Source organism: Mus musculus, chromosome 1 (assembly GCF_000001635.26).
Source record: "Mus musculus strain C57BL/6J chromosome 1, GRCm38.p6 C57BL/6J".
In the NCBI taxonomy this organism is placed as follows: Eukaryota; Metazoa; Chordata; class Mammalia; order Rodentia; family Muridae; genus Mus; species Mus musculus.
In genome coordinates this window covers 78,696,020-78,709,238 of record NC_000067.6, presented here as the reverse complement: position 1 = coordinate 78,709,238, position 13,219 = coordinate 78,696,020, and the positions used below count along the sequence as shown (strand labels likewise).

At 42.3% G+C, this 13,219-nt stretch overlaps 1 protein-coding gene across 3 annotated transcripts in view; it reads right to left on the bottom strand.

The window, feature by feature from the left end:
* Positions 1 to 1,495: 1,495 nt before the first annotated feature.
* The window catches only part of Acsl3 (acyl-CoA synthetase long-chain family member 3), a 49,919-nt gene continuing 38,195 nt past the window's right edge, over positions 1,496 to 13,219 (bottom strand). For all 3 annotated transcript variants that reach the window (NM_028817.3, NM_001033606.2, NM_001136222.1), the window contains 9 exons: positions 13,035 to 13,158; positions 12,739 to 12,810; positions 12,210 to 12,349; positions 10,071 to 10,243; positions 9,409 to 9,483; positions 7,779 to 7,970; positions 5,639 to 5,753; positions 3,848 to 4,005; positions 1,496 to 2,981 (listed from right to left, as the gene is read on the bottom strand). In NM_028817.3, the coding sequence (NP_083093.2) occupies positions 2,824 to 2,981; positions 3,848 to 4,005; positions 5,639 to 5,753; positions 7,779 to 7,970; positions 9,409 to 9,483; positions 10,071 to 10,243; positions 12,210 to 12,349; positions 12,739 to 12,810; positions 13,035 to 13,158 (1,207 nt within the window). In that variant the 3' untranslated portion in view covers positions 1,496 to 2,823. The remainder of the gene's footprint in view (positions 2,982 to 3,847; positions 4,006 to 5,638; positions 5,754 to 7,778; positions 7,971 to 9,408; positions 9,484 to 10,070; positions 10,244 to 12,209; positions 12,350 to 12,738; positions 12,811 to 13,034; positions 13,159 to 13,219) is intronic.

The following is a 13,219-nucleotide window of genomic DNA, read 5'->3' as shown; positions in this document are numbered from 1 at the left end:
ACTGGCAACAAGCTCACCGCATCATTGCCTTGCAGTGTGATCCTGCGTGCATCCCGAAACAGTGCTTCCTCTTTAGGGCACCGCCAATGGGCAATAGGAACTCACACATTAGATTTTTTCCCCCCAAATGTCTTAAAATTTTGTATGACATGGACTATTTGTTTTAAAACTGTAAAACACTGAGTATTTTATCAGCAGTTGTTATTCCAGATTCACCTATTTTTGAGCAATGCTGAAAAACTACAAACTTTACCAAACACTGTAGACATCAGTGAAAACTCACAAGCTTGGTTTCAGAAAACAGGTGCCATTTACAGCAAATCCCACTACAGTGAATTTTCACCAACACACATGCATGTGTGCCCACACATACAAACCTTCAGGCAAGCTAGTGTGAGCATGAGGTGGCCACCGTGGACATGTGCTAGACACAACTCCTTATGTTTTATTATTCCCCCATCAGCTTGTTTCTAGAAAAAAATTAGTTTTAAAGAACCATCCTTTTAGGATCAACACTCTACACTTGAACTTACTAAGAGCTTACTTTGAAATTCTTTAGTTTTTGTCCTTTCTAAGTAAGCAGAAGTTAATAATACATGGGTTTAATATGGTTAATTTGGGTTTGGAGGATAAAGTCTATCTTAGGGTTCCGTTGCTGTGAAGACACCATGGCCAAGGCAACTCTAATATTGGGACATTTAGTTGGGGCTGGCTTACAGGTTCAGAGGTTCAGTCCATCACCATCAAGGCGGAAGCATGGCAGCATCCAAGCAGGCATGGCACTAGAGGAGTTAAGAGTTCTACATCTTCATCCAAAAAAACCCAGGAGTAGACTACTCTCTTCCAGGCAGCTAGTAAAAGGGTCTCTAAGCCCAACCCTACAGTGAAACACTTCCTCCAAGGCCACACCTCCTAACAGTGCCCACTCCCTGGACCAAGCATATTCAAATCACTACAGGCCTCATGTCTCTTTAAAACTGAAAGGTTATTTTTTTTCTCCTTGAAACAGAAAAATATTGAAGGATTTTTCAGGTCACTTCGATTGGGCTAGAAAATGGTTTATTTGAAAGGGTCAGTATTATGTTCTTTTCTGGCATTTTAAGACTTGCCCTCATGGACTGGAGAGATGGCTCAGAAGTTAAGAGCACTGGCTGTTCTTCCAGAGGAAGGAAAGAAGGAAGGGAGGGAGAGGAGGGGAGGGGAGGGGGAAAGCAAGCAAGCAAAGTCATGACTTATGGAGCTGGAGTGTCTAACAGTGTTGACTGCTCTTCCAGAGGTCCTGAGTTCAATTCCCAGCAACCACATGGTGGCTCATAACCATCTGTAATGGGATCCAATATCTCCTTCTGGTGTTTCTGAAGACAGCGACAATGTACTCATATATATGAAAGAAATAAAATAAATCTTAAAAAAAAAAAAAAAAAAGCCCTGCCCTCTAACGCCTTAGACTAAACGCAGTTCTAAACGTAAATTATACAAGACTCTGAAGAGGCTCTGATGCGGACTAACCAGCTTTATTTGCTGTTCAATCAGCCATTACTGTACTGGTGAGACACTGCCTTTTAAGCTGACATTTCAAGTCACAATTGTTAGTATCTTTCCAAAAGCATTGAAGCTTACTTACATTCTATTTTTTAAAAAAGAAAAACAAATCCTTTGAAAGAGTGCTGGAACGACAGCTCAGCATTTAAGAGCATGCTCCAGTCTTACAGAAAGTAGAATTTGGTTCACCACAGCTTTTAACTCATTTCAGAGGATCAGACGCCCCCTTCTGACATCTTTAATCACTGCATGCACACATACACACGTGACTTAAATCATTTTTATAAAAATATTTTAACACAATCATTCTGAAGGCAAGCCATCAGGCAGACACAAATGCTCTCCAGCAACCATGGTAAATTTTCGGCTCCTAGTATTAACACACTTCCCCTCCTTTACAAAGTTTCTCCAAAGGTAAGAGTTAAATTTCAACAAGGACAAAACTGTCCAACACACAACATACGAGAACACAGAGAACACTGTCCTAGGATGTCTCTAAACAAGTACTTTGTGATGTGAGCGAAACTCCAGAGCCCTGGTTCCCCTCACCCACCACCACACCCATGGCCACCGCTGCTCTGTGGTGAGCTGCTCTGTGAGTGAACTGTTATGTACCCCTACTTGCTCTTTCACTTCAATGCAGTGCCAAGCAAACTGTTTTCCCCAACAGAAAAAGCAAGTATATAAACCCAACAGTGTCAGGCATATATTCGAAATTTCTTAAAACATAAGTCTGAGTATATTTATTTCTCTCAAATGCATACAAGACAATAATTACACAGCAACAAATCTTTTGTTCAACAATGACTTGATTCATAAGCATTTAAAATGTACATAATTTCACATTGATACCCTTTTATTTTTAAATACAATAAGTAAAAAAGCCCCCCAAATAACCAATTTTTATATTTCCTATTTATCCTTCTATACATCCAAACTTTAAAAAGTTACAAACTGAACAACTGTACAGAACATATAAATCATGTTTAAAAACTTGAGGCTGTAAAATCGCTGCTTCCCCAGTACGATTCTGAAAAAGTCTCCTGTTGACAAGCACAGTCACAGATGCCAGAAGCAAACTGGAGCAGGGGAAGGAACAGACAGACACGAGTTTGCTGTCTTAATACTTTACTAATCCTGTCAGTTAAAAATGGTGACGTAGTGAGAAGTAACAGCCGGGATTTAATATGAGGAATGGAGTTTGCCTCGGCCCGAGACATACATTTCAAGTATTTTCCTATTTGATCTGAGCTCGCTGTAGCAAACCAATGCCAAAACTAATTATTTTCTTCCATACATCCGCTCAATGTCTGCCTGGTAGTGTGTTTTAAGCTCTTTACGTTTCAACTTGAAGGCATCTGTCACCAGACCAGTTTCGGGAGTCCATGGGTCAGGGCTCAAACGTATTTTTAGTGGAATTTCAAACTTTTCCAGACTTGCTGAAATGAAGAAAACACAACACTAAAAACCCACACCCACAAGAGATGAAGTCAAAGTTCTCAGCAAACGGGTGCTCTTTGAGGCCCGCCCACCAAGTACCCAACAGAACAAGCAACCCCAATAGCATCAGGCCCACTCTTGATATTCAAAGATATGTTTTTGAAATATGAGAACTATAATAGCAAAAAACATTTAACAAATTATTTATCCATAGGAGAATAAATTAAATAAATGATATAGGTGTAAGATATACAGAAAGCAGTTCTGCCATTAAAACAACTCATTTACATGGGGATCCAACCCATGATCAAGCTACAAAAGGACAGCACACAGCACTAGCAAGACAGGCGAGAGAGCATAGACTCACTGGGCCAGGACACACACCACACTACCCCGTGCAGTCCAGGGACTGGAATCTGAGAGGGAGGAGTTTTACTTCAAGGAGAATGAGATATTTGCAGGAAAATGGATAAATGTGACTGACCAGCTTCCTCAAGCTTTCTGCCACCCTGAGCTTCCCACCGTCAAGGACTGTAGCCTGAACTGTGAGCCAAAAGTCTCTCTCCCTTAAGTCCAAGTGCTTTTAGCAGGAGACAGGAAAAATAACTAAGACACTGGTAAATTCCATATTATATAACTATTATAATAGTGCCATGCATACAATTTAAAAGAACACCTCAAATTTTTAAAATGTTTATTTTAAACTCAGTTTAGAAGATACTGCATGCTCTACAGAAGGGCTTGCACGGTGGAAACCGTTTACAGGCAGGAATGGATGCATTCCAGCCCTTTTAAGCTAACTGTTTCATAGACGAGGACATTTTTTCCATCTCACTTCTATGGACTGGCTTGCCAGCATACTCACCTGAAATAGCAGCTTCAGAAAGCACTTTAAGGACCTCATTTTCCATCTCGCTGCTGTTACACAGCTCTTCCCAAGTTCCTTTAAATCCTTTTGTTCTAGCTAGCTCTGTAAGTTCCTTTTGATTTGGCACAACAAACCCAATTACGTAAGAATGGTAGCTGAAACACACAAAGGATAACTTAGTCAAGGACCAAAGTTAACACGTACTGCGCTTACTAATCGTCTTAGCACTCTATAGCCAACTCTTTATTACTGGAAAACCCACAAACATCCATAAAAATCACATGTCATATTTATCTCATGCAATGCCTCTGACCACTTAGTCACAGTACATTTGAGAGCTCTGGCAGAGTTCATTGCAAACAAACCGCAACCTGAGAAATTCTAAGTGTCTAACTACTATAAGTAGAAATATACACTTTTAAAGAACGTTTTCATTTTTTCATTTATCTTTGAAATGATTAGTAAATTCGTGGAATCGAGGTAAGAAGAGTAAAACCTGTAAACTATCTTTCTACAGAATTGTAGCAGCAAGTTTAAATCATGTGATGAGCCAGGTTTAATCCCAGCACTCAGAAGGCAGACGGATGTCTTAAGTTCAAGGGTAGCCTGTAACAATGCTATTGGAAGAATTGTATCATCAAAGGAACTTAGTATGCACAAAGACAGGCACTATTTTGAGAAATGCAGAACAGCATAATTGCTGGACAGAGAGCCTGTGGACCCCACAATAGACAGGCAGGAGGATTGCCATGAATTCAGGACCAGCCTAACCCTGAGGAAATGACAGCACCGTGACAAGAAAAGGACACTTGGAGTTATTCTTAAGTAAATAAAACCCATCTCTAGAGCAAAGCTGAAGAAAACAAATGGCTTTTTAAAGCGCAGTCACTGATGCGTCCATGTACAGGGTGCTAACTGGTCGAGTCTAAGCACATATTTCAAAAATCCCACCATCTTAGAAAGGACATAATAGTTGCATGCCTTTAATTCCAGCGGCACTTGGGAGGCAGAGGCAGGTAGTTCAAGGGTGGCCCAGTCCAGAGTGAGTTCCAGGACAGCCAGGACTATATAGCGAGAACTCACAAAACAACAAAATCCAGTCTCTGAAACATTTCTGGTTCTAATTATTTCAGAAGACAACTATTCCACCGGAAGCTCTACCTCCCAGGATGCAGCCCAAAGTCCTCTTCTAAGTTGATTGTCCTACGACACCCATGACTATGTCAGCTGCTACAGACAGGTTACTAGCCTTGTGCACAGACATGTGACTGTGATTACTGGTCATACGATTAAGTTACTTCACTTACTATTACAGAAATGCAGTCAGGTCTAATCTCAGATTCCATCAGTTCCCAATACACCTCTAGGCTTCTAAATTTACACTTCCATTCCCTGCTGCCTATGATATCCTGGGCTGTGAGGTTGTGGTGAGCCAGGCCAGCAGGAAGCATGGCCAAGCTGCAGGTCAGGACAGAAGAGAGGACTGTAGGGAGCTACTACTTATGCCCTTGCAGCTGACTGGGTCTGCAAAGCCTCCCTGTGCAGAGGTACTGAGGCAGCATAAGAACTTATTTCCCCAACTCTGTCACTCAGGACACTTACAGAGGAGAGCATCCCAGGAAGTTCCGGCTCACTAGCTATGCAGAGGAGGTGGTGGCCCCACAGGGGCTTCGACTGCTCACGGCACACCCAGCACACCCACCAACTTTTATACCGCAGCACACGGCTGCAACTGCTCACGGCACACCTGCCAACTTCTAGACCGCAGCCCAGACTCCAGGAGCTCACCTGTTTGCATACGCACAAATGTTATCTATCAGTGGGAGGTTCTTCAAAGCTGCCTCTACTTTCCCGAGAGAAACGTACTCTCCTGCCTGTAGTTTCACAAGGTCCTTTTTACGGTCTGCAAAGGGCAAAGGCAGAAATATTGAGAACAGTCATTAACACCTTAAGCACATAGGAATACTCTCACCAAGTCATTTAAAACTTTTCTCAACTAAGCATGGATGGCTGCCCTAAAGTTGAGATTATACAATAAAGTCAGACCCTAATCTTTTACAATTAAGTAAATTCTCTTGTGGAAAATATTGTACTTAAGGGACATCATCCTTATGGCTTGAATATATTCTGCTGAGCTGCTGCGCTCCTGACACTCACTAGTGCAGAGGGAAAGCAGCTTTGCACTGCAATGGGCAAAGGCACACCAGGAAAGAGGAACAGAAACACAGCACCCACACAACACAGCCAACTTGTGGGCTGGGAAGGAATCCTTGCAAGTGGGGCCTGAAGTGACTTTTATTGACCGGAGCTGTGTCAACTCAAACACTGAAGCATAAAGAGGAAGGAAACAATTCAAGAGGTGGGAGGTGAATGGCAGCTGGGTGATAGAGGCTCCCTGAACACAACCCCTAGCAGCTATTAAAGGTTTCTTAGAACTATGAGGTGTCGTCATTACACACTGGAAGTGGAAAGGTTTGGAGAGGTGTGCAGCAGCACAGCGGAGATCCTTATGATAGATAGGGTGGCACAGGCCTAGGCCTGACCCGCAAATGTGCAGAGAGGCAGACGATGCTTTGGAAGCCGTCTGCCTTTCTCAGTGAGACAGGATGTGGAGCAGAGGTCGGGAAGCCTCAGCTCCTTTTGGCCTTCAGGGTATCAAGACCAGGTGTTGTCAACAATTTCCTACAGGACAAAACTCTCAATGAAACTTTCTAACCTGCAGGGAAGCGCCGCAAGATCCACATGTCATAAAAACAGGAGGCCCACTGAGGAAATGACTCAGAAGCCCTAGGACAGCAGTTCTCTGTTGCAGCATAGTAAGGTTGAGAACCAGTACACTAGAAGTCCCTGACGCTCACCAGACGCACTCGACTCCTCCCTCCTCAAGCTTGCACAAGCAGTAAAGACTTCTAAGAGACACTGTCAAATAAACCAAGCAAGCTGCCCAGAGGATGCTCAGACCAACTGGGCTGCCAAGAAGAGACTGCTTCACCTTGTCAAGCTGCCAGCAAGGTCAAGCAGGACGCTCCAGGACGCCAGCTTCTGTGGGCTCTCACCCATGCTGGGGTGGACTTTCGCTGCTGCTGCATCTGTCTCTAGTCATTCCTGCTCACCTGCACTCACTCCATAAGGAACTCCAGTGACACTCACTAGTTCACCAAGTTGGACGCTGGTGGCACCAGCATTTAGTCTGTCATCTGTCCCCTATGTGGGGTAAGCAGATGCTTGCTTGTGTCTCCCAGGAAGCCCCGAATAACCCCAGGATGCATCTGGCACTACTGAAGCTGAACAAACTGCAGCAGAAGCACGAAAGGTGTTTTGCCTTGTAGGTCACAGTACTTGACTTGCCAGGCTTTCCTTGGTTTTCCTGGGCAAAGCCAGGACTAAGTTCAGACCACAAGCACTGCACAATAACCTAGCCAGGCAGCTAACAAAAACAAGCATTCCCTACACCAACAGTAGAGAGTGACTAATGACCACAAATCTGTGGCTGAACAGCTTTTGCAACCGTATTCATAACATGCCAAGCTTTAAGAACACTTTAGTCTCTCTTTAAAATGTTATATTTCAGAAATGATATAAAAGCCCCCCTCAATATTACAGAGATAAGCTCTTTCACTAGTAAAACAGTCTCTGTAAACACAGGCACCACTTTGTAAAGTCATCTGGGAAAACACTTTCAAGAAAGAATTCAGAGGCTTAAAAGATGACTCAACATTTAAGACCATGTAGTACTCTGGCAGAGGACCTGGGTTCAGTTCCCAGCACCCATATGGTGGTGGCTCACAACCATCTGTAACTCCAGCTCCAGAGGACTTGGCCACCCTCTTCTGACCTCCGAGGACATCGTGCATACATGCAGTACACATACATACATGGAGGCAAAACAGTCATACACATAAGCTTTTTAAAAGGACGCAATACTCACCAATGATCTTCAGACAGCCGTCAGGGTCAAACTCTCCAATATCTCCAGTGCACAGCCACCGCTGTCCATTTTCATCTTCAAAGAAATCTGTCTTTGTTTTTGCTTCATTTTTGTAGTACCCCATTGTCACATTTTGGCCACCAATAAGAATTTCACCTCTGGGATGTGGTTTGTCAGTATTAAAATAGCCACCTAATTAATAAACACAAAATAACACATATAGGTATTATACAAATATTCTAAACTATTAGTTTCTAAGTGTAGACATCTTATTTTAACCAATTAAGAGACTCCAAGAGAAACAAACTAGACCGTGTAACTAAACATTATCAATAAGCTAGAGACAAATTCTCAGTTGTTAAATAATGAACATCCATGCTTTTAAGCTACTATTCCAGTCTAAAACCCAGCATCCTCCACCTACTATGTAAAATAATTATACAGGTTCTACTCAGTCTATACATCAAACTATAAAAGTACTGTCACATATTAAATAATACAACAGACCCCTTTGTAAAATCACATTATTATATAGTGAGAAATTTGTTCTTTCAGATAATTTCAGTTTAACTCTGGGCTTAAATTTATTGAATATATTTCTAACTTCTGCTAAAAACAGTTGAGAAATTTTATCAAACCCTTAGAGCCTTTAGAAAGTTATGTCCCAATAATTCAAATAACCTACATGCCTTAATATGTCACAAACATTTTACAATACTTTTTATTTCAAAATAAAATAAACAATAAACTTTTTAATAGAATTATTTTAAAAATTACTTCCTTCCAACATATGCTTAAAGCCCTCAGGGAAAAGGAAAAAAAATATAAAAATACACATGGAGCAAATGTGATTTTTTTTTTCTTCTGAAAATTAAATTATCACTACTCTTTTATCACATTTATTCTCCCTCCTCCCCCTACCTCTGTGTGTGTGTGTGTGTGTGTGTGTGTGTATCCATGTGCATGTGAACTACAGCATATGTGTAAAAGTCAATTCTATTTGACAACCACATGGGTTCTAAGGATTGAACTCGGGTCTTAAGGGTCATAGACAAGTGCTTAACCCAATGAGCTATCATGCCATCCCTCCTAACTTAATAACACGAGTTTTTGCTATCATTTTTACTTGAATTTTTGTAAGAAAATGATAAGCAAGAGACTGGAGAGACTGCTCAGTCAGTAAAGAGCTGCTGTGCAAGTAAGAGACATGAGTTGAATTGGCAAAAATCATTTACAAAAGCCATGCCTGGTGCATAAGCTTGTCATCTCCACAGACAGGGATAGCAACAGTGAGATTCCGGGGGCTCGCTGTCCAGCCACCCTAGCTCAACCCGCAAGTCTCAGACTAAGAAACCAGGGTAGACATGGCTCCTGAGGAATGACAGATCTCTGTCTGGCCTCTACGTACAGGAACATACATACACACACACACACACACACACACACACACACACACACACTAAAAATAATCTATCTTTAGATCGATGCAGGCTAAGTACACCTGTTCAGCTCTAGATAAAACACATGTAATATAATGAACAAAATGAGCACTTAGAATTTTACATTCTAAAATATGGAACCAAAGAAACTAGAACACAATTCCCACTTCAATCTAAAAATAGGCTGTTACCTTCCTCCCAGTTCTTTAATTTGATTTCACAGCAAACTAATGGTGCTCCCACTCTGCCGGTATTGTAGTCCCACACTGCGAAGCAAAGACAGACAGACATTTGAAGGGTGTAGTTAACCAACCAATAGCTTCCTTTTCCTAGATGATTTAAAGTGACTCTTCCTAAACCTCTGACAGTGCCCGCCCCCATCTGCAAGAGAATCTTAGAAACAAAACTGAGCCATGGCTGCATGTCTGCTTGGCACAGGTACACTGCTTGGTCAGAGAACTTTTCTAACAGCCTAAATTATTACAGAAACTGACTGTACCAAGTAGTACTTGTTATGTTTATGAGGCATAGTTTGGGGTTTACTAAAAATATTTTAAAACATTTTAAGCGAAAGGGTTAAGAGAAAGAGTCCACGCCCTCTCACCCACCCACCTCCACCCCACCCCCAGGAAGGCATAAGATACACTCAGGTAGATGGGCATGCCCTTCTCTTAGTCTTTTCTGGCACTGGGGGAAAGTTCCAAGTAGTGTGGAATCCACTTTAGTACCTCAGGGTCCCTGGACAATCAGGCACGCCTTCTCCAACTCCCCAGAGTCTCTGCCCACCACATGTCCTCACATTAATACTGGTCCACATGTGTGAGTGGCTGCCTGGGTCTCAGACGACACCTACCTTCTGTAATTGTTCCAGCCCCAGTAGATTCTGTGAGTCCATACCCCTGACCAACGGGACAGCAGAAACAGATATTCATGAATCGCTGCGTTGTTGCAGAAAGCGGAGCACCACCACACAGTAAAAGGCGAATATTTCCACCCAGCAGCCTTCGGACATTCCGGAAAACAAAGCTGAAAGTAGCAACAGAAAATTTAAGACTTTTAAAGCAGTGTGGTGGGTTGGACGAATGGGCCCCACAGGTTCACACACTTGAATATCTGGTTCCCAGGTGTCAGAAGGATTAGTAGGTATAGTCCTTTAGGAGGAGGGATGCCACAAGGAGCAGGCTCTGAGGTATCAAACAGCAGTGCCATTGCCATCCTCTGTGCTGCCTATGGATCAGGATCTAAGCTCCTGCAGGCCAGCCAGTGCTCCCCACCATGAAGGCCATGGACTAAACCCTCTGAAACTGCACACACGTCTCCAAGTAAACGCTTCCTTTATAAGCTGCCTTAGCTGTGGTGCCTCTCTACACCAATAGAAAAGTAATTAAACCAACAGAAGAGGATTTAATCTCTCAGTGTTGTTATATGCAGCCTTTGAGATTAAGGAATATAATCAATGTGATACAGCCAATTGAGATTCTCTTGGGCCACTACATCTGTCTTAAATGTGAGCAGTTCTAGCAAGCAAAGAAAATGTCACTCACTCTTAATTTTCAAGTGGTAGAATCATCATATACAATTGTTTACTGTGGGCAGTGGACCATGCCACAGCACAGAGCTGGTAATGCTGAGTGAGCCCAAACCCTGAGAACTCAGAACCGAGTAGGGTGGGAGTGGGGCCAGCTCCACCTGCTCTGGATCATGTAAATCAGTCACGTGGGGAAACGCCTGGAGTCCTTCCCTACGCTAACAGAGCTTCACTAGCATCTTACACTGAGCCAGCATCTACGCCCGGATCCCACCCTCCCCCTCAGTGTTTATAAAGTCCTATCCACACAGAATAAAGTGCACAGGTCATTTCAGCAAGAATCATCTGAGAGTGGCTGTTTTACTGAGCTGTAACACTCTGGGGAAGTTTTCTCGCCAAAGCATTCATCACTGGACCTTAGACAGGGCTGGCAGGCCAGGCTCACACCCCTGCTGTTCCTGCCACCGCTGCTGCCCATCAATGCCCGCTGCCGCCGCCTCTGCCACTGACATTGGTGCTGCCATGGTAGAGGGCGAGACCTGGGGCCTTGCCTGTGCGAACTTCCTTCTGAGAGCTGTAATACTTTGGTCAAACCAAAGACCCAGAGAACCCCTGGTTCTACAGAGGATGACAGTTTATACCCCTGTTTATGACCGGAGAATTCATTATCATAAAAATGTATTTATGACACACCACATCTTCACATAATTTGTAAAAGCTGACTACTTTTCTGCTTTTATTTATTCATTAGAAATTTATGCATATTTATGTATAACAATTTCTTTAAAGTCTAATATATAAGTATTAGGGTTTGTTACAGTTTTTAAAATTATAATGGTAAATTATGAGAGAAATTTTAAAGAGAAAACAAATGTCTATTTGATAAGTTTCTGAAAACACTAGTAAAAAGATTGCTTATAACTCAAAAGCAAGGAGTAAGGCTAGGAACACAGCTTAGTGGTAGTGCTTGCTTACCAGCTCAGCCTAGGTTTAATGCCCGGAACCATGGGAATTAAAAACTGGTAAGCCTTTTGAAAGGGAGTAAGACTCAATGGCAACCATTTTAGAAGCTGTATTGAGGCTGATGTGGCAGTGTGTGCCCCTTCAATCTGACACTTTGCCAACTAAGCTATCCAGACTCTTAATCCTAGCACTCAGAAGGCAGAGGCATGTGAACCTCTGAGTTCTAGCCAGGGAAACTGTCTTGAGAGAGAGAGAATGAGCGCATAAGGAAGTCACTGGTGTCCGACTATTGCTCTCCCTCCACCCATCCTTTTGCTCTAACAATGACACAACTTTCCAGCCTCCAGCTTTGAACTCTGGATCCTCCTCCCCTTACTTCAGAGATTACAAACCTGTGCCACCACACCCATCTTAAAGTAATTGTACTACTTATAAGTGCCTCACGTCCCTGGGCTGTTGATTTGAACTCTGTCATTGACACAGAGAACTGGCTTTACTTACCGGTCACACAGTGGAGTACTACACCCTTTTGAAATCTGTTCCATCTTATAATTATATGCCAAAATAAACAAGTTTCGTTGAAAAGCACTCATTTCATTCACTTTATTCATGACATTTTTGTAGATCCGATCCATGATTTCCTAGATGCATAAATGAGTTCATTAACTCTATGAGCAACCTTCATATTTAAATCACACCCATATGATTAATACTTCCAACTGTTGTCTATGTGATATAGGACAATGCATGCAGCCTGTGCCGTGGTGCATACATGGCGGCTAGAGGACAATTACATGGACTTGAGTGTCTCCTTCCACCTTTACGTGGATTCTTGGAACTAACTCAGTCCTCAGACTTGCACAGCAAGCACCTCATCCATTCAGTGACCTCACTGGCAAGATATGAATTCATTTTAAAGATATATTTTATCAGAACTAAAAATCTTAGGTAAAATCATAATTTGTTTGAAAGTGCTATTACCACCCCATGGCCTGTGGCTGACAGCACTTCCTGAATGGGCAGTTCTTACCGGAACAGCTGCCATCAGTGTTGGCTTCAGCACGGATGTGTCTCCTTTGCTTCCTTTTTTTATTTTTGAAGACTAAAGAACAGGAAAAAAATAATCTACATAAAGATCTTTAACTTAAAATCCTAATGGCATTCTTAGCTCAAAGGCATATGATATATTTACCCTTTCAGTATACTTATATTCTAGACATACAAGGCAAATGTTTATATTAAGATAATTGAAGATACAATGTAAACTGATAGAGAAAACATGTTAAAAATACATTTAGTATTTCGAGTTGCAGATATGTGATTTACCTGATCTGCTAATGTCTGTGGTGAAGAGTAGCCGATTCGGCATCCATGAGAAAGACACACAAGCTCAGCACTTAATTCTAGAACATGTGCCAGGGGCAAGTAGCCAATATACACATCTTCCTCTCTGAAAGGAAGGTGAGTAAAGCAAAGGTTAAAGTGGAAACGTCTAGTATCTTTAGAAATTT